The sequence below is a fragment of the Anguilla anguilla genome, chromosome 11, assembly GCF_013347855.1.
Source record: "Anguilla anguilla isolate fAngAng1 chromosome 11, fAngAng1.pri, whole genome shotgun sequence".
NCBI classification, from domain to species: Eukaryota; Metazoa; Chordata; class Actinopteri; order Anguilliformes; family Anguillidae; genus Anguilla; species Anguilla anguilla.
In genome coordinates, this window is record NC_049211.1 from 28,225,242 (window position 1) to 28,252,778 (window position 27,537).

At 44.3% G+C, this 27,537-nt stretch overlaps 1 protein-coding gene across 3 annotated transcripts; it reads left to right on the forward strand.

Moving 5' to 3' along the window:
* Positions 1–7,678: 7,678 nt before the first annotated feature.
* On the forward strand, positions 7,679–27,446 carry pan2 (poly(A) specific ribonuclease subunit PAN2). Of its 3 annotated transcripts, none has more exons than XM_035382774.1 (25): positions 7,679–7,806; positions 8,282–8,602; positions 8,803–8,972; positions 9,573–9,693; positions 10,511–10,588; positions 11,525–11,795; positions 12,455–12,800; positions 13,518–13,614; positions 14,030–14,149; positions 15,601–15,720; positions 16,550–16,678; positions 16,974–17,173; positions 17,460–17,608; positions 18,215–18,321; positions 19,121–19,219; positions 19,844–19,926; positions 20,989–21,130; positions 21,419–21,556; positions 22,388–22,447; positions 24,203–24,293; positions 24,493–24,650; positions 24,984–25,307; positions 25,544–25,637; positions 25,846–26,109; positions 26,669–27,446. In XM_035382774.1, the coding sequence occupies exons 2-24, from the start codon at positions 8,315–8,317 to the stop codon at positions 26,079–26,081; spliced, it is 3,621 nt and encodes a 1,206-aa protein (XP_035238665.1). In that variant the 5' UTR covers positions 7,679–7,806; positions 8,282–8,314; the 3' UTR covers positions 26,082–26,109; positions 26,669–27,446. The 3 variants fall into 3 exon arrangements, with proteins under 3 accessions (XP_035238665.1, XP_035238666.1, XP_035238664.1); XM_035382775.1 differs by having other exon boundaries at positions 25,846–26,037; XM_035382773.1 differs by having other exon boundaries at positions 7,680–7,806; positions 25,846–26,049.
* Positions 27,447–27,537: the final 91 nt, after the last annotated feature.

A 27,537-nucleotide genomic window follows, 5' to 3' on the forward strand; every position in this document is an offset into this window, starting at 1 on the left:
AAAGGCCAGCAAAGCTTTTAATTGATAAATCATTGTGTTGTCATTCCTAATATTCCAGTAATATGTAAGACTAAAGTGGAATAATTTAAAGTGAGACAAATGAGAACTCACCACTGCATACTGTACCAGAAGCTTGAGTCTTATAAGGTCTCCATTCCAAATCACAGTGTCAACATTTTATAATCTTAAACATCAAAATGTAAAGTCTGCTACATGTATTTCAGTTTATAGTCCATGCTGGTAAACCCTTTTGATTGTTCCTTTCATTATTGTATTGTTTTTGTGTTTTTTTCAGCCTATATCTGTCACTTGTTTTATATCTCTGAGATGTAACATGATTTTAAATCTTTGCTGCTTTCTTGGCCAGGTCTTCATGAAAAAGAGATCCCTTATCTCTGAGACTTTCTGGTTAAATAAGGGTTAATTAAAATAAAAAAGAATGGTTATACCAGTTAGCTCACAAGAAACAGTGTTTAGTTTGTAAGTGTTTATTTATGAACTTAAAACAGGTTTTGTAATAAAAGTGTGCTTGGTTTTGCATATTGAACACATTTAATAAATACGATGGTAAATAAATAGATGTTAATATAAATATACGTCAAATAAATAACTCAATAAATATTTACCTTTAAATACAATAAACTCTAAACAGTTGCAATGGGCTGCTCAAGGAATAAACATCCTTGCTGCAATGGATACAAATAAATTAGCAAAATAATGCATACAGTTATTAGCATTTTTTTGTCAGCATCCTAGAACAAGAGGTAATTTCTTTTTGTTGGTGCATTTCCTTCCCATCAATGATTGCATGAGGTTTTCAGGCTGTGTGAGATAAAGCCTTTACTCTATGTTGCTGGTCTGCCATTACTAGGATGCTAATATTGAACAGTCGTCATCCAATCCCGGCTGTGCTTTTAGCTCTGGTGGCAGTATGTGGGAGGGGCGTCGTCGTGGGCTGCGGGGTTGCCGGCGGCGAAGACGCGGGCCACAAGGATGGAGAAGGAGAGCAGCCTCTCTACACTGTACTGCGCCAGGTCGTCCTGCATCCAGGCGTGTATGTTGCTGCCCAGACCTTCAGGCTCCTGCGCCTGTGAAACATACAGGTCGATGAAGTTACTGTTGCATTGAGACAATGTTACACAGTCTAATAAAGGCCCACTGGAACATGGCAAAAGACACTGAAATTGCCTTAGCGAAACATCACCGTGATGAACGGGTTCTATATCTGTTCACTTTGTATATGTTCACAAGTTCTATTAGACTGAATGCAGATTGTATACCTCCTTAAGTCACATGACAACCACATGGCAAAAGAAAAGAAAGGAAGAGGAAGAAGTGAGCGTGATATTGAGCTGCTGCACTTGGGCAAATCTGAGGAATTGAATCTTTCACAGGATCTCATTTCCTGCATCAAATTGAATATCACGTTAAAGTTCATCTGGAGTTCATTCTCAGAACGGCAGAAATATATTTTTAAAAATTCCCCACCAATGTTTTTTTGTTTCTTAGATTTTGTATGCTGGGAAATGTGATGTCACAGAAGGGCAAACAGATTTGGGGGCTGCACCTATTCCCAGTGAGCACAGTGTTGGGCCCTGGCACCTCTGAGAAAAATGAGGAACCAGGGGACAGACACTGACTGCTGTGTTCAGCACCCTCTCTGCTGTGCCAGCAGTGATTCCAGCCAAGTAAGTATTCACAACCTCACCAAAAAAACACCTTGCTATTCCGTTCTGTTATAACTGTTTCTTGCTTATTCCAGCCAGAGTAATTGCTACTTTACTCTGTTTCTGTGTGGTAGAGTATAGCCAGAAATAATATCATCTTTACCCTTTCTTTGGCTATTTCCTGGGGAGGTGATGTGAAGTGTGTGTCATAAGAGACATGTATCAATTCAATAGATATTTTTGATGGGAAGAATTGTTTCATGCCCTATATATTTCTTTTTTGAGTAGCTGTAGCAACAGCCATGAAATTCATTACAGCTGTGTTCAGGCTTTTGTTCTCACATGAAAATCAACAACTAGTTCAGACCCAATAAGCCTGGTGAAGTGTGCTGATTCAATGAATCAATGAATCGATCCAAGAGCAGGAGCGAATGCCATGGGCGCTGGACTCACCCCCAGCTGACCGAGGAAGTCGGACACCGTGACCGACACCTTCCATGCCATCTCCCTGTTGGATCCCAAGAACAGCTCCTCCTTCCGGAAAATCCTGGAGTAGTTTCCCAGGGCAGTGATAATCTTCTGAAGGCAGGGCTGTGGCGATGGAAGGAAAAGAGGCAAAATTACATCAGCAGCTTTGGGTCTGTTGCTGTGGCAGGTAGGAATAATATTTCAGTTGGGTTCTGGGTTGCAAAATTAATGTTTGAAGGATTAACAGCACATTGCAAAAACTACAGGAAGTGTGGGGAATTTACGTTGACATTTATACATGCTCCTGTGCATTTTGGCTTTGTGTCTGCTTACAGAGCAGATGTGTTCAGTTACAATCTTTAAATATACAAATAACAGCCATTTTGCAATTCACTGTTAAAGATTTTAGGTCATCTACAGTCAAAAAAAGTTTTCAAAAGCACAGAAATCAAGACGCCCATTAAAATAACTATTAGTAAGATAATATGCTGCCCACTGAGCTAAACAGAATGAAATCCTAATCATATTTCCACGATGGCAAAAGAATGGGAAAATAATGAGCATACCTTAGAGTCAATTTTCAAGCCTGCGGGATCGCACATGTCACTGGGCTCCACCAGCACAACCTGTTCACTGATATCGTGAATCAGCCCCCGAGAACCATCCAGAACCTGCGTTAAAAAGAGAAATTAATGTTGCACAGAAAACAGTAGTGATATGCTGTAGTATTGTAAAGGGCATTGTAACACAACAACAACAGTAATAATAACAACAACAATAATAATAATAATAATTATTATTATTATTTCACTTATTCTATATTTCGAGTTGCTCCTGGTAATCCATCTTCATAGCAGGTCTGATAAGGCCACTATGTGGAATTAAAGCTTTCTTATGTTTTGGGCAATTTATAGAATAAGAACAGTTCCTACATCTTGTAAGATCACAATAAAAAAATGACTTACTTCTTTTGCAAGATGCTTTGCTAATTGATTGAGTCTGACGGAGATCTCGGTGCAGCGATCCCAGTTGATGATTGGAGCTCCGTTTGCTTCCCGAACCCCAGTCAGCGCCAAAACGAGGGCAAGAACAACTACAGTGAGCGATAACGATTGCATATCTCTGGATTGCGGTACACCCGTTCACGCCTTCTAATTTTTCGCTTTGAAGCAGATCAGAAGATCGTTTTGATTCCACATCTAGACTCATATTTATACAGCACGATGAGTCATACGAGGACTTTCCCCATTGACTGTCCAACAGGTAACGAACTTGTGTCAATGGCCCGGAGTTTCGCTTTCACGAAAGCATGTTGTCATTATGCAAAGAAAAGAACAAAAAGTTCGCCAAATATTTTTTTGTAGTTTACCTGATAAAAATCAATAAAACCCTGTACAGGGAAATATCAAAATTTTGAATTAATCACCGTTGCAGGTAGCTTTCTTGACAAATACGGTTGACACAGATACATGCAATTTATATGGTATTGCCTTAGGTCTCTTTCGCTTTAATTTCTCTTAGTTGACTTCATGCCTAACGGTAAAATTTATTTTAATTAAGAAATAATTCAATAATGTATCGAATTCATATGCAAAATCAGTAATTAATCTGAAGAAATACAAGGAATAGGAGCAGGAAATATAATTTACACGTGTTACATTTTCTCATTAGCAGGGAAACAGATTATAATTACCTGAAGCGTCTGAATTTAAATGATAGAACCCATTAGTCAATAAAACCGAAATAAAGAGTAAATGCAACGCTTTAGCAAACTATTTCATTTTGTAGGCTATGACTCTTAAATCTGAACCCATTATTGTAGAACTTATTTTTGTTTTGTTTGTTTTAGTTCAGGCTTAAGCAATTTGGCTCTTGGTTTACCAGTTATATTGCTTAAACGCGCATGTATTCTCATAAAATTGTGGGGAGACACGATGATGATGTAGTTTCAGCATTCTGCTGAGAAATGTTTTGTAGATATTTGTGTTTTTATAAAGCCTACCATTGATCATTGAAAAAAAAATTGATCAATAGAATTGCTTATATCATTCATGAATGCATTTTCTAAGTCTTTTATTGTAAATTTTGGTATTATTTTCTGCTGTGTACTTTCTCCACAACAAACAGGTTTTATTTTTCTCATCCTTCTAATTATTCTTATTTTTTATTTATATATCTTTCATTGCTGAACAAACAACAACAATAACAACAACAACAACAGCAACAGTATTGTTATTATTATTATTATGGCTGATTACTTAGAAGGATATACATTTGGGGCATTCATTCTTCAAGACATGCATAATTATGTTTTATATAATCTGACTTCAGGGGGCTAAATAATTCTTCAAAAGACATTGAACATCTAATCAAGAACAATACAATGATTGCTACTACTCACTGGTTGCAATTACAGCTGGAATGTAAACCAGCATAAAAGGTGTCCCCCAGCACCAACTTTTTTTGTGAACAATTTTATCTTGACCTCAGCACCAAGTTTGAAAACCTTAATGTAGGTTAAAGACCTCAGTCTTTATTCAGTTCTGAAGCTGCTGTTGAATTATTTACTTGAGAGAGTTGTGTCATTAGAACTGATTGCAAAATAAAACTGTAAAAAGCATAAACAAGAGATAAGACTGTACATGCTTTGAGTTTAGCTTTTTGATTCATGGATGGGGTTTGCATTGTGACTGAAGAAGTTAAGGGAAGCCAGCCATTTTGTGTTCTTTGACATGCCTCTCAAATGAAAATCATGCAAAACAACACAATAAAATGTTTAGTGTTAATTAAACGGTGAAGTCCATTTGCAATAATACATACTCTATCAGAGTAACATGTACTCTATTAGAATTGCTTCAACACTGAACATTTACTGTGCAGAAACAATCAAAGGAATGTGATTAATAGTATTCTACATTTCCACTCTGTGTGTTCATATCTGAGGGGCACAGTCTGAAAAATAGACAGCATTCAAAAGGTTTATTCAGACAAAGGGGTATTATTCTGAGGATGAACTGAGGATGTTATTTGAGTTTTAAATGTTTTCAGAAATCTAAAGTGCTAAAAAGGTATCCGCATATATGTGCATCTATAACAGCGTGTGCAATGCTCAGTTTGGCAGCATGGAAATGTGGTGGCCTATTGTAATACAATTATAATCACTATTTTAATTACCCCTGGGAGTCATTGTAAGATGAACTGAAAGAGGAATTTGTTTCTGTGCCACAAGCCATTCTTGACGATTCATATGCAGGTGCTTTTGTTGGTGATATTAATCATTTAAAACATTGTACCTGATTTGCATGTCGGTCACAGAAGAGCATGACTCAGAGTGAATACATCCCAATGATCTAATCATACAATAGTTAGCGTCACCTTAATTCAATAATGTATCTCCATAATGGCATCTCCCTATTATTTTCTTGATTTTTGGATTTCCTGTCAGAATAATAACGTTAAAGGTACAGCCGTTTAAAAAGGTAGGTCAGTTGTATTATGGTGTTTACTTGTGTTTACAATACCAGTTGCTGGTTTGTTTGGGTAACTTTATACTTGCTTATTATAAATGCGCCCTCTGTGCCTTCTTGATGATATCATATTTTTGTATTCCTGAGACCAACTCTCATGTTCACCACTTGTGCGAGTCATTCTGGACAAGATCTTCTGCTGAGTGACCGTAATGTGATGTAATGTACATGTGATGTAATGTAACGTTGCCCCAACACACAAATCAATGCACAATATATGCCAATGACAAACAGATGTCTCCAATGTTTTTCCCCACATTTAAGCAAAGGTGCTTACTGAAGAATTTCCGCTAATGACAACAGCCTCTGATGGTCTTTGTATTGCAAGATTCCCATTACGTGCATGCACACGCAGAGGTACACACACTCACAAGCACACACTGTACACATACAGACACAGGCTAAAGGCCAGATTTCCTCTTCTGAAAGTTGGACAAATATTTATGTGGTCAGAGATGCATATCCACAACTGAGGAAGTGGTAGCCATGTATTTCAGCAGAGCAGAGAGAGAACAATTGTTCTCTGTGTCTAAATGGCCACTTCAAGGATGAATGGATCAAGGCGCTGTGAGACTACAAGATCAGTGGCTTTGTGGTGGCTTTGAGTGCGTAGACTAAACATTCCTTTTGCAACTTACCTTGCTTATCTTGCCAAATTCATAATTTTTCTACTGTTTTTTCAATGAAGTTAAAAGTTTTTTTTTAAAGAAGCACTCCGATGAAAACACCCAATTAATTATGTAGTGTAAGTTTTAGACATTGCCTTTTAAAAAAAATTTTTTGAAAGGACATTGTAGTCATAATTATGAAATCTGTATGTTTAACTGTGGAGTTTTACAGAATCATTCAAGTTCAACTGCCTGCCGTGTCTTTGATGGCTCCAATCCCAAAATAAATTGACTGAACAAAATCCCATTACTCTTGAAAGGCAATAGTGTGTACAACTGAACATAACACTATGGTTTGAATACAATTTTCAAATTTTCCACACAACAGCACAGCAATGTAAGAATACATATTAATACGTGGATGCAGTTGTGTCAAAGGTGGTTCAGATAACTATTGTAATTCTGGCTAGCGCTGTAGCCATGCTTGTACATGATTGGTTAAATGTTGACTTTCTTTGCTTCCAAAATCTAGTTTCAGCATGGACTAGCAGGGACCTATATATGTGTCTGAACTGAATTCTTTCAGCCCTTCAATAAAAATAATACAAATCGTACAGGTTTTTAAATATACATACTGCAATATTACACGTTCATTCCAACGTTTAGGCTCCTGTTGTCACTCGGAGTTCCGATGGTTTGACCTGTGCTAGCTCTCCGCTGTGACAAGAGGTCGTCTATTGGCGCTTTCTCACATGAATGGCATGTTCTAAAATGGAAACCAGGTAAAAAGGGTAAAATATGGCGTCGATTGAAGTTTGGGCATAAACCGAGAAAAATTTTCCTCAGAAATGTAAGTAAAATAATTTACATCTAAATTACTGTTTTTCTAATTACAATATTTTTTCTAAGCACTTTGATATGACGTCAATTTCCCGAATGGAAGCATGACAGCTTTTATTTGCCTACTTTCGAAAAGCTATTGTCCGACCATTTTGTGAGTATTATGAACGTGAAGGCTCACTGACGTCTTAAACACAGCAGCTGCACTTGTTCAAATGAACTTATGATATTAAGAGATGCGCCCTTAGGATGCGCGACTACTGTTGAGAATGACCTCTTCCTCTTCAAGACTTCGAAACACTTGAGCACTGAACTTGCGCTTAATACCGTTCTTTTGTATCTCGATGCTTGATCATAGTGCTTGATACACTATGTGCCCTCTGCTGGTACATGACATTCATTGCAAAATGTACATTGGTTCTTAGTACCCCCATTCCACTAATATGATTGGTTATCCACACACTGAACTAATTTCTCTTATATCCACATTGGTAGACATAGCTGACAATCAACTTACGTTTCAGTGATTATTGGATGAAGAAATCTCTAGCCTGCCACCCAGGACTTAACGCAAACGAATTGTACCGGAAGTAAAACAATGTTATTGTTGTGAATGAAATCATGTTCTGAATAATTAGGATTTTTATAATGATAGGAAAACTATTTTGTGCACGTGTTTCTATTGTTTTGCTGCCGGTGAGCATAGTTTATAGTAAAACTATTCTGTACATATGTGTTTCTATTTTCTGTTGCTGGTGAGCATAGTTGTTTCGCGAAAATGTGTTTAACACTTTTTTTGCTAGCTGCTTGCTAATTTTCCACTAGCTAGGCAGTTGAAGTTAGCTGTAATTTAAATTAGTTAACTGTTACCTACCATTTTTATTGCCGTTAATGGAGCTTTTGCACTTGGGATTCTGAATACCATAGAAACTCGTCTGTTATACGTTTGATGGAGAAGTGAATATTCTTTTTAACACACTTTCTAACTGATCAATAGATAGTAAATATCTAGCTAACATTAGCTAGTTAACGATCTAACTAGGTAACAGACTAGACTAACGTTTGCTAAATTATTTTGTATGAGGAAACATAGTTAGTTAGTCTTACGTGTTGGTAACGGCGCTAGCTACAATCAAGCTAATTCTTTTTATGTGTCGTTTAAAATTTGTAGAAATTAAATTGCATGTCTCATTGAGTTGCCCTCATGATGAACTATGAGGGGCTGGACCCAGGGATGGGCGACTTCTCACCCTCCCTTCACGGCACAATGGAGCCCGGACTGGAGCCTCCTCTGGACCCGCGGCTCGACCCAGGGCTGCTGCAGGGAGTCGAGCTCGACCCCGAGGGGTTGGCTGTGTCCGTGCCCGATTCTGTGCACCTGTTGGAGGGCATGTTCTCCGAGCTGCACAGCGCTGTCGCCGAGGTGGGCATACCAGTCACCGCAGCTCACTTCGACCTGCAGGAAGAGCTGCTATGGATGGGGAACCACCGGGTATGAGACTTAATTTCCTATTCCAAACAATAGCGTGTGCAACAACTGTTATTCCTAGTCATAAAAAGTAATTACCCTTTCAGTGCTGTATTAGAAACCGATACACGTGTCCGAGAAACGCAGCATAAGTCCACCTGATTTGTTGTTTTTACACGGACCAATCGTATTTATGATCAATTTCCTGTTGTGACCCTCTACAGGGCCACGCGAGCTCCTTCTTCGGCTCCACTATGGGCCGCTACTCCTCCTTTCAGGTCCACGCTACGGATGACATCCGGAACATACAGAGCCTGGAGACGGGCGTCCTCTTCCTGTCCAAGAACAACCTCAAGTGCCTGACTCGTGGCGGCCTAATTATGTTCGACTACCCGTGAGTTACCGGGACTAGTTACTCACATTTATTTAAGTGTGCTAAAAGTCTGTTCTCGCAAACATACTGATAATCTGTGTGTGGAAATCGCAGTGACAAGGCATACCGAGTTATCAAATGTCCTGTCGTAGATCCTTGCTGGAATCATTAAAATATGCTAAAATAAGGTTCTCGCATGAATATAAATATCCTTCCTCTCCACACACCTTATCCACTGGTTTATGCCTCCTTCAGATAGTCTGTTGTTTCTACCCCTTGTGTACCCTTGGTGTTCTACAATTAAAGGGATGTGTTCTCTTTCATTTGCTGCTAAGTTATTGTAGGCCATTTCATTTTAGTGTTTACTCTGTATTGCAGCCATTTGATGTTTTGCCAGCTTCTTGGCCTTACCATCCCTGAAAGAACTCAACAGACCTACCTGGTTAAGTAAAAGATGAATGGCTAGGGAGAGGTACAGTGATGAGACTAGCACTTCATGAACCACATAACGAGAGGAGCTATGCCATTCTGTCAAACATGGGTCCTATGAACCAATCAAAATGGTGCTTTTGACAGTGCATTGTGATTGGTTCATTGAGCAGGTACCTGTGTGTGTTCCAGGATGGAGGAGGGAGCAGACCAGCACAGTCTGCTGTTGACTGACAACAACACAGTGCTAATGGGTGGGCTGCAGAACTACGTCTCTGAGATCGACCTCAATACCGTGCAGGAGACACAGAAGGTAGGGACAGAGAAACACCACACTGCTCTCTGGAAACACTGTATTGTAACACTACAGTGCTCTATGGTGACATAACACTAACACCACAGTGCTCTATGGGGACCCAAGACTGCAATGCCACAATGCTCTTTGTGGACTTAATACTGCAACATCACAGTGCTCTATTGGAACACAACACTGCAACATCACAGTGCTCTATGGGGACCCAAGACTGCAATGCCACAGTGCTCTATTGGAACACAACACTGCAACACCACAATGCTTTATGGGGACACAACACTGTAACACCACAGCGCTTTGTGGGGACACAACACTGCAACACCACAGCGCTTTGTGGGGACACAACACTGCAACACCACAGCGCTTTGTGGGGACACAACACTGCAACACCACAGCGCTTTGTGGGGACACAACACTGCAACACCACAGCACTTTGTGGGGACACAACACTGTAACACCACAGCGCTTTGTGGGGACACAACACTGGAACATCACAGTGTGCTGTGTATACACAACAGTGCAATACCTCTGTGTTCTCATATCTGGCACTGTTTCCCATGCACAAACATATATGAGCATAACTTTTATCATAACTTTCACATACCTGTGTTTGTGTGATCATTTGTCACAACCTTTTATGCGGACCAGTGTTTTAGGTGGGAATGCCATGCAATAGCCCCCCCCCAGTGTTTCTGACTGGAAGTGGGCCACATTTACGCACCCTGGCACTACCGGTGGTCTTTTTCGGGTGTGTCCCTGTGGCTTGTACACCTGACACACCTGCCCAACCTGCTTACCAGTACCTGTGCTTCTCCAGTTCACAGTGGAGGTCCCTGGAGTGGCAATCATGCGCCAGTCCAACCGTTTCTTCTTCTGTGGTCACACGTCTGGGAAGGTGAGTGAGAGAGAGATCTCGGCTTGCTGGCTTAAATGTGTTAGGCCTTTGGTTCACAGACCAGAGCAGATTAACTGTGCCCCAGTATTGTAACCTCATCTGTGTGTGTGTGTGTGTGTGTGTGTGTGTGTGTGCGCGCGTATGCGTGTGTGATGCTGTTCAATGTTTTCCAAAATGACCTGTACTCCTACAAAATGATTATATTTTAAATTGAGCTGTGAGAGGGTACACTTGTACCTTAAGAATGATCATCGAGGTCCAGTCCACCAGTTGATAAAGAACACAGTGGTGGGTCAGAAAGCTTGCAACATTAATAAAACGTTTCTCCATAATGAATGATGTACAGAAAAGTTTCTTGAATCAGTTTTTTTGGCCTTCAAGGAAAAACAAGATTTGTTTTTAAGGCTTGGTTTCAATTTTCACTTCCTCAAAGGATAATCAATAGGGACACGGAAGCGTGTAATTTAACGATATACCCACGTAGTAATAATGACTATTTCCGTTACTGAACCTTATGTGAAAATGCTGACATCTTCATTTGGCAGAGAGCAAGAGTTAGCTTTTATTTTCACAAGCTTTCTCAATGTGAGTGTAACCTTGTCGGGCCAATGAAGCACATTTATCACAACCATTTTCATTGATACAGTGCTATGACTTGCTCAAGACTCAATTAAAGTGCCATTTTGAAGCAATAATTGCTTCAGGTGACCTTTAACTTGGGGCTGTAGGACCTTGGCAAGGATTGGAAGTTCTAAATAGGTCAGTCATCGTCCAAATATGAAGTGTCCCCTCCCTTCAGTATGAGGAGAACATGAGCTACTTTTCAGTTTTTTATATAGTATTGAGTATAAGGCTTAAATTAAAACTACGACCAACAGGCTCTGTAATACTTTCAAAATAGCGAGTGCAGATGCCATTGCGTCTCCTGTCCTCTAGGTGTCACTGCGTGACCTGCGGAGCTTCAAGCCGGAGCAGGAGTTCGATGCCTTTTCGGGAAGCCTGTCGGACTTCGACGTGCACGGGAACCTGCTGGCGGCGTGCGGGTTCTCCAGCCGCGGGCTGAACGGGCTGGCCTGCGACCGCTTCCTCATGGTGTTCGACCTGCGCATGATGCGGGCCGTCACCCCGCTGCAGGTGCACGTGGACCCCCTCTTCCTGCGCTTCATCCCCACCTACACGTCCCGCCTGGCCATCATCTCGCAGACAGGTACAGCTGTGTCTGTGTGTGTCTGTGTGTCTGTGTGTGTTTCTGACTGCGTGTGTGTGTGTGTGTATGTGTGTGTTTCTGGCTGTGTGTGTGTGTGTGTGTGTGCATGTGTGTCTGTGTGTTTCTGACTGCGTGTGTGTGTGTGTGTATGTGTGTGTTTCTGGCTGTGTGTGTGTATGTGTGTGTGTGTGTGTGTGTGTGTGTGTGCATGTGTGTGTGTGTGTTTCTGACTGTGTGTGTGTGTGTTTCTATGTGTCTGTGTGTATTTCTGACTGTGTGTGTGGGTTTGTCAGCATGTTGCTGTGTGTGGGTGTGGTCTGTGTGTTTTTGTGTGTGCATGTAAGTGTGTGTGTTTCTGGCTGTGTATTTCTGTTTCTAGGTTTGTCTGTGTGTTTCTGCCTTTGTACCCTCTACTGTTGGAATTTGCAGCAGGGACAGTGAGGAGGTTTTTTGTAGTGGACCTAAGGGCGCGTGATGGAGTGTACGCCTTTAAGAGATGGGCATACGAGCCTCGTGTTGTATGTAATGTATTGTACAGTGTATTTTAATGTAATGTATAACATATAGGTGCATGGAATGTATTGTATGGTAATGTATTGAACAGTGTAATGTACTGTGCTGTAATGGTCCTTCCTCTCACCCGTCTCCTCGCCCCCCAGGGCAGTGCCAGTTCTGTGAGCCCACGGGCCTGGCCAACCTGGCCGACGTCTTCCACGTGAACACGGTGGGCCAGCTGCTGATGAGCTTCGACGTGTCGTCCAGCAAGCAGGCGCTGGCGTTCGGCGACTCCGGCGGCTGCGTGCACCTGTGGTCGGACGCGCCCGAGGTCTCCTTCAACGGCTACTCGCGCGAGACGGACTTTGCCCTGCCCTGCCTGGTGGACTCCCTGCCCCACCTGGACTGGAGCCACGACCTGCTGCCCCTCTCCCTCATCCCCATGCCCCTGACCAGCGCCGATCCCCTGCTGTCCGACTGGGCCAGCGCCCTGGCCACGCCCAGCCCCAGGTAGCCCGCTGCACACACCGCCGCCACACCGCTGGCTAAGGTTCCCGAGCTCCAGAACCCACTTAGCCCTTTGAAGAGTAGGTTTTTGGCATGTTTTCCAAGGTCAGTGTTCTAGAACAGTGATGTTTTCACTTACTCATAGTGTTTTTTTACATCAGCATTATAATGTTCAGTTAATAAAATGCTAATCACACGATTAGGGGGTTAAAGGGGGATTTGGTTCAATTTTGTTAAATGCACATGCTGTTGCGGTAGCAATATAATTGCAAAATATAGATTTGTTTTTGGCTTTGATTCCAAAAGTTTTACATTTCAGGTATGCTCTGAAAAACTAGTCTTCGGATTTGCTCGTGTAATTCAATTCAGGTTAAGAGTTTCTCCAACAGGTCATCGACATCGTAGACTAGGGGACCCCGAACCTCAAAACAACTGCTTTGCATGCAACTATAGTGCAGTGTTTAATTAGAGTTTAATTTGACTGGTGTGGGTGGCAGTGAAATGTCTATCACATACGAGTGTTTGTGTTTAATTTGGACCCACCTCAGTCCCTCTCTCAAGGCCCAGCTCTGGGTCTTGGTGTTCCGCGCTGCACCCCGCCCCGCTCTAACCCGCGCGGGAGTGGTTAGTCGCACGCTCACAGTCATCCGTTACTGTCCTCTGCTTCCTCTGGGAATCACAGGGTGAATTTCTCTCTGTCTCTCTCTCCGCTTTTGCCAGGAGAGCGCCCCCTGTGGACCCGGAGATCCTGCGCACCATGAAGACAGTGGGGTTCATTGGGTACGCCCCCAACCCCCGTACCCGGCCCCGAAACCAGGCAAGCTCGTCGCCTTCGCCCCAAAACCGGGTCGCGCACATCCGTCGGTTACAGGTTTGCAGGTTTAACTCCAGTGCTGGAGGGCCACAGTGTCTGCAGGTTTAACTCCAGTGCTGGAGGACTGCAGTGTCTGCAGGTTTAACTCCAGTGCTGGAGGGCCACAGTGTCTGCAGGTTTAACTCCAGTGCTGGAGGACTGCAGTGTCTGCAGGTTTAACTCCAGTGCTGGAGGGCCACAGTGTCTGCAGGTTTAACTCCAGTGCTGGAGGACTGCAGTGTCTGCAGGTTTAACTCCAGTGCTGGAGGACTGCAGTGTCTGCAGGTTTAACTCCAGTGCTGGAGGACTGCAGTGTCTGCAGGTTTAACTCAAGTTCATGTTCTTCTCTGCTCATTGCTCTTCCTCATATGTGTTCCAGGTCCCTTACAAGACCAAAGAGGTGGAGCTGGAGTACGACAGTTACAACCAGGTTCCGGAGTCTCCCATCGGCCGAGACGAGGAGCCACATCTCTATATGGTGCCCAAGAAGTACAGGAAGGTAGAGTACAGGGCCCAGTGGCCTGACTGTTTAACCCTATGAAGTGTAAGACCACAAGTACTGTATGTGCTTAACTGACCATTGTAATGCTGATGTAACAATCACTACAGGTAACTGAAAGGAATGGGGTTGTAGAACACTGCCTAAAAATTTTGGAGGAAAAAACCCCCTACTCTTCAAAGGGTTAATAGCACTGTGTAAACAGCATTCACGCGTGTGAGTAGCGCAGTGCGTGTTTTCATCTTTTGTTATTTAGTCCTTGTTCTGAAATCAAATGTGCTGAGTGATGTGAATTCAGGCCTATAGCAGTTTTCACACTTACCTAGCAAGTTTTTTATTGCTACCTTTTTCCCTATACAAAACTACGGAAGATCAGAGTATTCTGATATACTCTCAATTTTATTCTGAAATCTCAAATGTGTTGCGCGAAATGAATTCAGGCCTATAGCAGTTTTAATTCTAACCTAGCAAGTTTTTTTCTTGCTACCTTTTTCCCTATACAAAACTACGGAAGATACGGACTCATCTGAGTGTTCAAAAATGTCTGTAAAGCAACGTTTTTTACATGTGTCGCTGTCGGTCGCATTTGAAACGAGTGAGGGATCTGTTTATACAAATGGCTTTGCATGGCTTTGATCTGTTTATACAAATGACATCACTGCAGAGATCAAACGAAGGGCTTTTTTTTAAAAAGGCGAACAGGAGAGCCGGGAGCCCTCCCTCCTTTCCTCTATTGAGGAGTGTAGAAAGCACAGAGGGTAGCATGAGAGAAAGGGATCACGGCTGAGAAAACGCCATGGCAACGGGTCAACAGCCCCACGGACTGCAGCGTCCTCATAGCACCCGTTTTTTTTGTTTGTTTCAGGCACCTCTTCTGGTTTAAAGCTGCTTAAGCATTATAAACAGATGCATTGCCACATCGTAATGGAAGGAACATTTACTTACTGAAGGAATACTTACGTATACAAGGAGCCTGATTCATTTGTGGTTAATATTATGCATTTGCATTGTTCATGATCAGCCTCTGAGTATAAACAGTACAGAGCTGTGTGGTTTTCTGATATGATCTCCATCTCCATACTTAAGCCATCTGCCAGTTGGCTCACAGCTTGGGCAGCTGTGAGCCAACTATGTGGTAATTTCCATGCACATGCACCTTGTGGGTGCGGTACAGTTAAACCAGCACACCTGTACAAAGCATGTCATGAACTGTCATGAAGATCAGCCTCCACCCAAAGTTTGTGTCTTTCAGCTCTCCCTGTGCGTGTGATGTGTGTGTGTGTGCATGCGTGTGTGTGTGTGTGTGTGTGTAGAAATCGGGCCAGAATAGATCTCACGTGCTACAATGAAAAATATAAACCACCATAGAAACATAGAAATACCAATCATATTTCCGTGCTGCAACATTCAGGAAATGGTCTTGCCTCACTGCTGACTCACTGTCCCGCCAGGTCACCATCAAGTACTCCAAACTGGGCTTGGAAGACTTTGACTTCAAGCATTACAACAGGACGCTGTTCGCTGGCCTGGAGCCGCACATCCCCAATGCCTACTGCAACTGCATGATCCAGGTGATGCGTTAGGCCACAAACGTGACTGACCGTAAAGGCCAAATGTGTCCGTCATTTGGCTGAATTCACTGTTGATTTTAGCAATCCACAAAAGGAAGTTTTGTCACCCCTTATCAAGGCATTGTGCTTTCTGTGTGTTTTGACTCATCGGTTATGTTTTACTGCTGAAATGACAAAGTGGAGGACATGTTTCCATTCTACTGGCAAAGCTGATTAGTTCACCACAATACAGCCCTTAGACTGGGCCTAATGGGTCATTTTGTTTGTACATTACTGTACATTGACAATATGAAATATCCCTTAGACCAGGGGTGCCCAGTCCTGTTCCTAGAGATCTACCGTCCTGTAGGTTTTCACCTCAACCCAAACAAAGCACACCTCATTCAACAGCCAGAGATCTCATTGAGCTGCTAATTAGTAGAATCAGGCGTGCAAAATTAGGGTTGAAATGAATACCTACAGGTTGGTAGATCTCCAGGAAAAAGATTGGGCCTTAGAAAATTCATAGTCAGTTGAGGTATTTTTTTGGGGGGCTTGCGTTGTCTCATATCTTTTCGCAGACAGTCTTACCCAGGGGGACTTGCACAGGTTTACATGGTTTATAACATTCAATTTCTACAGCTGGATGTTTTTACTGAAGATGGTAATACCAAAAGTACAACAGTAGTGCTCCAGCAGGGAATTGAAATTGCAGCCTTACAAGCCTGCTTTATTACCCAGAATACCTGCGTTCTGAATGGTTATCCTTTGAAGGCAGTGATGGCAGGTATTTGGAGCGGTAGCGCAGGAGCTTGTTTGACTGTTGAATGTGGACGTGCCCCTATGCCAGGTGCTGTATTTCCTGGAGCCCATTCGCTGCCTGGTGCAGAATCACCTGTGCCAAAAAGAGTTCTGCCTGGCCTGCGAGCTGGGCTTCCTCTTCCACATGCTGGACCTGTCCCGAGGGGACCCCTGCCAGGTGAGCTGCGCCCGGTTTCGGCTCTTCAACTTCCTGTCCCGCTTCCTGTTTCGTTTTCTGTTTCCTGTCTCAATTCCTGTTTGGGTTTCAAATTTCCCATCTCCTAGTTCTGCTTTCCAATTTTCTGTCTCGATTCCTGTTTGTTTTTTCTTCAGTTTTCAGTGTTCTGTTAGTTCACCATTTGCTCACCCCTACCTCTCCTCCTCTTTACTTCTCTTTCTGTAAGCATATCTGAGCCTGACTAATCTGATGTCACTACTCAGCCAGTGATGTTTTCTTACTTCCCTTTCTCAAGGCCAGCAACTTCCTCCGAGCGTTCCGGACGATCCCGGAGGCGTCGGCGCTGGGGCTGATCCTGGCGGACTCGGACGAGCAGACGGGGAAGGCCAGGCTAGGCCGGCTGATACAGAGCTGGAACCGCTTCATCCTGACCCAGCTGCATCAGGAGACCCAGGAGCAGGAGGGGCCCCAGGCCTACAGAGGGGTCAGCAACAGGTGAGGGCCGCTGCTCCTCCCCACACACCGCAAATCCTCCCCTTACTGCCCCTCCCACTACTGCCCCTCCCCACGCACCTCAGGCCCTCCCCCACACACCTGCCCCTCACCCCTGCTTGTCTGTACACTGCCCCTCTCCAGTGCCCCACCCCAAACAACTCGGCCCCTCCTCACTGCCCCTCCACACACAACCCCGCCAAGATCACAAACCTTTTCAACCTTCTCTGCCATGCTTTGCTGTTCTGGCTGAGTCTGAAAGCTCGCTGTGTTCTGCTGTCATCCTCAGTGTGCTGGGCTCATCGGGGGAGTCTGCGATTGGCCGGCTGTTCGGGTGCGAGGTGGAGAACAGCAGCCTGTGCCGCTGCGGGAAGGAGACGGTGCGGTCGTCTCTCAGCCTGCTCTTCACCATGCACTACCCTGAGCAGAGCTCACTGGGTGAGTCACTGCGTACTCTTCACCATGCACTACCCTGAGCAGAGCTCACTGGGTGAGTCACTGCGTACTCTTCACCATGCACAACCCTGAGCAGAGCTCACTGGGTGAGTCACAGCCTGCTCTTCACCATGCACTACCCTGAGCAGAGCTCACTGGGTGAGTCACTGCGTACTCTTCACCATGCACTACCCTGAGCAGAGCTCACTGGGTGAGTCACTGCGTACTTTTCACCATGCACAACCCTGAGCAGAGCTCACTGGGTGAGTCACAGCCTGCTCTCCACCATGCACTACCCTGAGCAGAGCTCACTGGGTACTCTTAACTAACAGAAAAATGAAGAAAACTCAATAATAATATACATATAATTATGACAAAAATGATCAGTTGTGATCGTTTTCCTGTCTCAGTTAATACAGATCTTTTTGTGGATGCAACATTTAGTGCTTGTGGGTAAAAACAAAAACAAAAAAACAAACCCTGATTCAAATGTTAAATCGTATTGTCCATAGAATATTCCAGTATCACATGATGGGGAACGCATAACCCTGGTGTGTTTCAACTCTCCATTGGTGAACGGAACCAGCGTCTGCTGTTCTCACCCTGCAGACAAGTCCATAAAGGAGTATGACTTTGTGGAGATCCTGAAGAGGAGCATCTGTCTGGAGCAGAGCACTCAGGCCTGGTGTGACAACTGCGAGAAGTACCAGCCCACAGTGAGTCCCCCGGCCACGCGTGGCTAACTTCGGCTAGCTTGTTGCTAACTTGTGGCTAACCCTGGCAAACTCAAGCCAACCCATTGCTAACTCGGGCTAGCTTGTTGCTAACTTATGGCTAATCCTCGCAAACTCAAGTCAACTCATCGCTAACTTGTGGCTAACTCGGGCTAGCTTGTCGCTAACTTGTGGCAACCCTGGCTAACTCTAGACAACTCATCGCTAACTTGTGGCTAACTCGGGCTATCTTGTTGCTAACTTGTGGCAACCCTGGCTAACTCTAGACAACTCATTGTTAACTCGTGGCGAACTCATGCACTGTGCCAGCAAACACCTGTGTGGCGCTTCATGCCAAATTTAGAATACTTCACTCAAAGGCTTATCTGAACATTAATTTCCTTTAAATTAATATAAAATTAAAATCTGACGAGAGCTAGCAGCACACTGCTGAAGCTATGGAAGACGCTGCTGTAGGAACTATACCTACTGCTTACAGAATGTGAAAATGTGAAGAAAAATATCCTTTTCCGCCTGGTTGTTTGGTTATGCAGCTGCATGTCACCATCCCGTTTTAATGACCAAATACCACTGTTATCCTTTGAGCCCTGTAAATAAATACAGTCTGATATTCTTTAAAGGTCTTACCAGCATACAGAGCTAAGACTTTGATCAGTAGAAATAGGCGGTATTGTTTTTCAGGGCCTGTTTACCTCATTATGGCCCATGAATAGCCGTACCTTTGTTGATTCTGCTCTCTGTGGGGAGGGGGGATTAAGCCCGTTGTGTGGTTGTTTTTCAGGTGCAGACCCGTAATATTCGTTGCCTGCCGGATGTGTTCGTGATAAACTGCGAGGTGAACAGTGTTAAAGAGGTGGAGTTCTGGAAGGCCCAGGCTGAGGTGAGCTCCTCAGCCAATCGCCTGCCCTGACCAAGAGGCAGAGCATCCAATCCCCTGCCCTGACCAAGAGGCAGAGCATCCAATCCCCTGCCCTGACCAAAAGGGCAGATCAGCCAATCCCCTGCTGTAACTAAAAGACAGAACAGCCAATCCTCTGCTGTAACTAAAAGACAGAACATCCAGTCCCCTGCCGTAACCGAAGAGGCAGATCATCCAATCCCCTGCCCTGACTGAAAAGTAGATGTATGCTGATATTGTGTTATGAAAGGTCTGGTGCTAAGGCTAAGGCTAATGGCAAGCAAGGCACATATGACAGTCTCAACAAAGATTAGTGGCTGTTGCTGGCCAGGGAGGAGATATGTAAAGGTCAGAGCCTTATGTTTGAATGTTTTCCCTATTCTGAAAAAACCCAGGGAAAGCATTTGATTGGACATGCCAAGAATGAGTGAATCTGCCTTGTGAAGGCTGTGTAAGTGGCGCACATCCTGTAGGTCCAACAGAACTTCCTCCCTAGCACTGCTTGTGATTCATAGCGTTTGTTTGTGTGAAGCATTAAATAGTTGGAGTGTGTGGTGGTGTGGCGTCGTGCGAGCGTGATCCCGGTCCTCTGTGCCGTCTCTGCAGTACGCTTTCAGCAGGGCCGTCAAAAAGGAGGAGATGGAGCCCCCGAAACCCAGGGAGCCCATTCCCACCGAGTGGTGTGTGGAGTAAGGACCTTTAAACATATATACCTGTGTCTGTATGTGTCTGTGTGTCCGTGTGTGAGAGAAATATATGTGTGTGTGTGTGTGTGCGTGTGTGAGAAATGTATACGTATGTGTTCCTGTAAAAAATGTATGTGTGTGTGTATGTGAAATGTATATATATGTGTGTGTGTGTGAAATGTATATGTATGTGTTCCTGTAAAAAATGTATGTGTGTGTGTGTATGTGAAATGTATGTGTGTGTGTGTGTGTGGAGTGTATATATGTATTAGCAGCTCTGTGTGTGTCATTAGTGTGCCTGTTGGTGTTGGTATCCCAGTCACAATGTCACAATACCTGCCTGTACTGGCCTCCCAGTGGTGGAAGGAACTTTCCAGAATTATCGGCCATCTTCTGACGCAGACTGAAGACCCAGGCTGCATCTTGGTTCCCCTGAAATCCACACCCTTAGCACCTTTTGTACTAATGCAGGTTATTGTGTATTTATGATTTTAGGTTATATATTATTATATTATATATTACAGGCATTTAGCAGACGCTCTTATCCAGAGCGACTTACACAACTTTTTACATTGTATCCATTTATACAGCTGGATGTATACTGAAGCAATGCAGGTTAAGTACCTTGCTCAAGGGTACAACGGCAGTGTCCTTACCCGGGAATCGAACCGGCGACCTTTCGGTTACCAGCCCAGTTCCTTACCCACTGTGCCACACTCCGTCCTATATTTTTACAGTTTTATTTTTTTCTTTTTAGGGCTTGTTTTGGAGGAATGTACAGAATTTGTATTTTGATCCTTAGTTAGCATAGTTAACTTGCAGTAGTACATTAGTTATGGAGTATCTGTACTCTCTGGTCTGGGAATGTTGTTAGCCAAAGTTGTACCTGTTACTCGTATTGACCAGGTGAATGCACTTAAGTTTCTTCTTCAGGGTATGTCGCTTTGGATAAGAGCATCTGCTCAATGAATGTAATGGTGGGAGTGTTGCTGTCTGGTTGTGGGTGTTGGTCTGGATGTAGGTGTTTGTGTGTTTACCCTGTGGCATTAACGGCGCCCTCTGCAGGGAGGACCTGGGCAGCGCAGAGGGCCTGACCTTCGACACGCGGGCGGAGGACCTGCGGCACGTGTGGATCCCGCTTAGCCTGAAAATGTCAATCAGCAAGAGCCAGGGCCTGGAGATCAGCTGCTGGGGCCAGACCGAAGAGGTGGGGGCGGGGCTGAGGAGGTGGGGGATGGGGTGGAGGAGGTGGGGAGCAGGCCTGAGAATGTAGGGGGGGGGGGGGGGGCGGGGGCTGAGAAGGTTGTGGACGGGGCAGAGAGTGAAATTTTTTCCTGTTTATTCAGGAAACAAATGGATCAATTATGAATATCACAGCAACTGGCCAAATATGGATCCTCTGAGATCTCTATTTTGTGTAGAGGACTGTGGGTGTGACTGGGGAAGGGGTGCATTTGGGGGCTAACCGATCCTCCTTCTCTGTGATGCCTTGCAGCTGAGCGCTGCGGAGGAAGCGGAGGGGACTGCGATCTATGACCTGGTGGTGACCGTGTCCCACGTGCTGGATGCTCGCACTGGGGGCAGCCTGGTGGCACACATCAAAGTGGGAGAGACCTACCACCAAAGGAAAGAGGTGAGCCAGAATGGAGCCAACTTGATCTCCTTAGCAGTGCGCTTGGGGTCATTGTCAGCCAATCAATCGATTTTATTTGTATGGCGCTTTTAACAAAGGAGCTACGTCACAAAGCAGCTTTACAGAGAACCGGCCCCCAAAGAGTAAGCCTAGGGCAACAGTGGCAAGGAAAAACTCCCTGACTGATAACAGGAAGAAACCTTGAGCAGAACCGGACTCAGAGGGGGAACCAATCTGCCGCGGGCAGGCACCGTTCATTGTCTTGCTGTAGAATGAATTTGTTCCAATCAAATGTTCAGTGGGTATTGCATGATATGTTGATTGTGATCAAAACCGAATCACATACTTCAGGTTTTGTTACACAACCTCAAACTTGCTCTGATCATCCACCATGCTTGACTAATGGCCATTGCTTCGGTGGCATACTAGATACTGAAAGCTCTCTTATACCTGCACTAAGGAAGAAATTGAACACACTTGAATAATCACAAACACCTGTGAAGCCACTTGCCCCAAACATTATGGTGCCCTGAAATGGAGGGGGACTATGTATAAACAGTGCTGTAATTGCAACATGGTGAGACCAAAGTGTATATTAATACCCTTGCACAAAAGTTGAGAATGAGAACTTTAACCACATGTGAATTGTTTGATTACAAATCTAGAATTATGGAGTACAGAGCCAAAAAAAAAAAAAAACTTTGTCCCAAACATTATGTAGCTCACTGTATATATATTTTATATGATTATAGTGTATAGTAATACAGTATAATTGCAACTAGCTATAATAAAATCTGTACCTCGTCCATTCAACGGAGTCTTCTTCTTCAGGGTGTGACGCATCAGCAGTGGTATCTGTTCAACGACTTCCTGATTGAACCTATTGATAAGGTAATGTTTATTCACTGCACCGCCTGAAAAAGGAGAAAACATGAATTTAAAAATGTGTGGTGACCAATGTTCCCTCTAATTTTTCATGTATCTGGGCATACACACAAGCTCCCTGAGCAAACTGAGGACTACTGTGAGCAACATTAGATATGCACGCTTTATTTTTAAATAAGTAATTTGGTCCACTTAAAAAAAGACAAAAATCTGAAAAATGGGATGTGTAGATGTTATACAGTATGTGAGAGTCCTGCTTTGGCCATGGGAAGAGTCCTGCTTTGCCTGGCTGAGGGTCCTGTTCTGGAAGATATGAGACATATACACCTTTCAGACATAACATTTTGCTTACATTAAAACATTCACATTTTGCACAATGACTTGTGCTGTAGCTTGTGATACAGTGCAAATTCGTCTGTGCTCTCATCTACTATCAGGGTATGCCAGGGTGCATTTTTAATACTGCACATAGTCTCATTCTGCACTATCTCATTGATTGAGTTCACAAATTCAAAGGCATAGTTTTTGCTTCGCCAGCTTTCTGGTATACTCACATACTTTGCCATGTGATCGTGGATTTGTTGAACTGACAGAATTGATGCATTCATTTTGATGGCAAGTAAAATATTGTCAATGAGAACTTTAACTTGTTCAGGGTCCGATTTTGTTTTGTGTGACAGCTCGTTCCTTTTCTCTCGCTCTTTTGCGCTCTCCCGCAATAATGTACCAATCCCCTGTCCCATCTTGAGTCTTCGTACAGTTTCGACAGCTTTTAAATGACTTTTATGCTGAACGTGACGCTTGAGATAGTCCAGCTTCCATTCAGTCCACATTTTTCCCTCTGAAAACTCACTTGCTACTTTGGCATCGCTGCATGTTTTGCAGAGTAGACCTTTCTCACTTGAAAAAGAAAAAATCTCACCCAATTTCACCGCTTTTTCTTCAATTTGCACATACTCCGACAGCCATTCCATCTTAAAAGAACTGCATTTCTTTTTTACTGTGGCTTGCTGAGTGGATGTGTCGCTGCCTGTTCGTTTCGCCATGATGCGGGGTTTGTATTAGCATCTATTAACCTGCTAGCTAACCTGCATGGCGCATATAGGCAGGGCCCAGACGCAAGCACCGTCAATGCCATGATTGGCTTCGTACCGTAAGTGAACCGTATCGTATCATTGGCTGGACACCTGTCACTCACTGAGTGAGAAACAAAAAACAATATTATTGGGCGAATTAATTAGATTAGATTAGGTCTAATATTAGATATGAATTAATACGTTATGTTGATGTTGTTTATGCGCTGGATAGATTTTCTTGTGCGCTGAGAATGTGCGGGCAGTGCGCGATTGCGCACGCGCGCAGCTTAGAGGGAACATTGGTGGTGACGTGTGGTGACAGCTACATACTAGCTCATACATAGCACAATAGCTTTTTTTTTCCTTAGTTCCGTATTTTCTACCAAAAATGTGTTTGTTATAGAAACATACACATTTTAAAGTGTGCTGTGAGTGCTGGTAGAACTGTGTTCAGGGTGAAAGTGTGCTGTGAGCACTGGTAGAACTGTGTTCAGGGTGAAAGTGTGCTGTGAGCGCTGGTAGAACTGTGTTCAGGGTGAACGTGTGCTGTGAGCGCTGGTAGAACTGTGTTCAGGGTGAAAGTGTGCTGTGAGCGCTGGTAGAACTGTGTTCAGGGTGAAAGGTTAAAGGTGTGCTGTGAGCGCTGAGCCCTGGTGACTGTGCGCTCGTGTGTCTCGTCTCTCAGGCTGAGTCGGCTCAGTTTGATGTGAGCTGGAAGGTTCCAGCCATCCTGTATTACGCCAAGAGGAACTACCACTCCAAATATGACCTGCGCAGTAAGGCACACCGCTCTTACATCACTGTGGAACGCACTAGGAAAATGTGAAAATTTGTGTCTGTTGTGTAAGGAGTTCCAGATAATTTATGGCTTTAGTGTAGAGCGTGTGTGCGTGTCAATTAAATGTTATTGAAGAGGACCTACTGACTCCAGCTGCTTTGTGAGGCCCTCATCCATGTGCCTGTTTCCCCTCGCAGTTAAGAATCCGATCGAGGCTAGTGTGCTGCTGGCGGAGGCTTCACTGGCCCGGAAACAGAGGAAGACTCACGCCACCTTCATCCCCCTCATGGTCAGCGAGATGCCTCAGGCAGGGGAACTGGTGGGCCTGGATGCGGAGTTTGTCACACTTAACCAGGTCTGTGGGAGCAGCATGTGTGCGTGTCTGTTTACTGCCCTGTGTGTGTGTGTCACTGCATGTGTGTGTGTGTGTGTGTGTGTCTGTGTGTGTGTGTGTTTGTGTGTGTGTGTGTGCGTGTATGCACATGTGTCTGAGAGTGGGCATGTGTACGCATGGTCATAAGCCCGTGTGCACACATGAGTGTGCGTCAGTGAGCGTGTGCGCATATTTGCACACGCGTGTCTTTCTTAACGTGCCTGTTGTGTATAAAAGTGTGTGAGCACATGCCGTTACCAAATTTGCCCATGTGACCCCATTTCCTCGGTCTCTCGCCCCTGCGCGCGTGGACAGGAAGAGGCGGAGCTCCGGAGCGACGGCACCAAGTCCACCATCAAGCCCAGCCAGATGTCGGTGGCGCGGATCACGTGCGTGCGCGGCCAGGGCCCCAACGAGGGCGTGCCCTTCATCGACGACTACATCTCCACCCAGGAGCAGGTGGTGGACTACCTGACCCAGTACTCGGGCATCAAGCCCGGGGACCTGGACGCCAAGATCTCCTCCAAGCACCTGACCACGCTCAAGTCCACCTACCTGAAGCTGCGTTTCCTCATCGACACTGGCGTGCGCTTCGTGGGCCATGGGCTGCAGAAGGACTTCCGGGTCATCAACCTGCTGGTGAGCGGGGAGGCAGCTCCCGACAGTTAAAAGCACAGTAAGGTCGCAATGGCACCTTCTGGGCATTTGTATGTTTGATTTGTATTACACAAATGTTCTCCACTTTATGAGTCACTCTTACACGTATTGATGTACATATTGGATGTAATGTCATTTTGTGAATCTCTGACCCCACTCGTACTTTAATTAGAGTGGGTGGGCCTAACCAGGGTCAGTGTTCTGTCTGATTGGCTTAGGTGCTGAAGGACCAGGTGATTGACACTGTGTACCTGTTCCACATGCCCCGGAAGAGGATGATCTCATTGCGTTTCCTGGCCTGGTACTTTCTTGGTCAGTAATTTCCTGCTCAAAATATCAGGAAGTTAACCAGCTAAATACTACATATCCACCCTTTATGTTATGAGATTCTGTGAACCTGCTCCTAGTGTTAATTTGACACAGGTCTTGACTTGTGAGGCCTGCATTCCCCTTTTTTCACATTTAAACAGGACTTCTTCTCTCGCACTTACGGTGCTTATATAATCGCCCCTTTTCCTAGACCTGAAGATCCAGAGCGAGACCCACGACAGCATTGAGGACGCGCGCACGGCCCTTCAGCTCTACAGGAAGTACCTGGAGCTGAGCCGAGGGGGCGGGACCGACGAGGTGCGCAAGGTCCTGAAGGCGCTGTACGAGAAGGGCCGCAAGCTCGACTGGAAGGTTCCGGACTGCGATGGCGGAGAGGGTCAAGGTAGCCCCAAAAGTACGACATTTTTAAAACGGCCTTGTGTCTGACAGAAGCTGAGGAAAGTCCCCAGACTAGGTCAGTTCCATTACATGAAATAAATTAATTTATAACATTAATTTAGAACATTGGTTTCCAACCTCAGTCCTGGGGACTGCAACTGTGGGTGGAACAAAAACCAGCATACACAGGGGGTCCCCAGGACCGAGGTTAGGAAGCACAAATTCTGAATACATACAGATTACATCCATAACAATCCCTAAAAAGAAAAACGTAAAACTAAACAAGATAACATAATCAGAATTAATACAGAGGATTGTAGTGGAGGGGCTGGGGCTGAAAAATGAGCCAAGATGGAGTATGAATTGACAGTTCTGCTGGCCAGCTCTATAGTGGCCAATGATTGTGCTGCACTGGCCACAGCGGGAAGTTCATTCCACACTGGGAGGGTATAACCCATCACCCCAAGGCGATTTCCTGGCCGGCGAAATCGAATTCATCATAGAACATTCTGGAAATTTTCATTTATATTCATTGCCTAGCCAGCCCTGGTAGTCACAAAGGTGCAAGGCCTTTGCTAATTGATCTTGACACAAGTACTGGTCCGTGAAAGCTAACTGCTGTTTTTTCCCCACAGGTGCTGCTGTGTTTCCTTCTGTCATGGGTCTGTGAACAGGGCGAGGGGAGACACTGAAGAAGACATTCCTGGCAGCTGATTTAGGTTCAACCATAATCTCCAACTCCACCCCTTTTATTTTTGCTCAGTGTTATAGCCAATGGATGATGTACATGCAGTAAGGTTCAGATCTAACCAGGAACATGGTCAATTCCTGATTACATCCACTGAAATGTGGTCAGAATATTATGGCCATTTTCAATTCATTCATTGAATTTCACATTATTTTGGAGATTGAGAGAACTGAAATCCAGTGAATGAATTGAAAAATGCCCATTTAATTCTGTGAGGACTTTTCTGTTAATTGAATGAATTTTCATACATTTTCCAAACTGAGCTGAAATGAAATTGATCCTGACTGGATCCTTATGATCTCATGAAATGGACACAGCCTTGTTCCAGTGTTTGCTTTCGCAGGGGTTTATATGTTGGATGTTACTGAATGAATTGTTCACCCTCTGCACAGAGGGCGGTACCCACTGGGCATGTCCCAGACCAGTATTGACTGACATAGTTTTCCCCATGATTTGTGATGCACTTAAAAGTGTTTTTAAATGAGAAATGTGTACATTGTCTGACAGGATTTGTACAGTATGAATTTAGCTTTCGAAAAGAAAAATTAAAGTGTCAATTGTATTTGAAGTGTCTGCCGCATGTGTGTTGAGAATGTTATTGATTGGATAAGGTAAAAACACATTGTATAATAAAAGGATTAAAATAATAAAACTGTTGAAGTCAAGCTTTGGTTTTTAATGATCAGGAGGGGTGGTAGTGTCTGCTGCCAGGTTTGATTGAGGAGCTGAGTGAGTTTTTTTTTTTGGAATGGAAAA

Excerpts from the sequence above, each read along its gene's own strand:
- pan2 (XM_035382773.1), top strand. The coding sequence starts at position 8,315 with ATGATGAACTATGAGGGGCTGGACCCAGGGATGGGCGACTTCTCACCC. Across the intron at positions 8,603-8,802 it reads TATGGATGGGGAACCACCGG|GGCCACGCGAGCTCCTTCTT; the intron begins GTATGAGACTTA and ends GACCCTCTACAG. Across the intron at positions 15,721-16,549 it reads ACTGCAACTGCATGATCCAG|GTGCTGTATTTCCTGGAGCC; the intron begins GTGATGCGTTAG and ends CCCCTATGCCAG.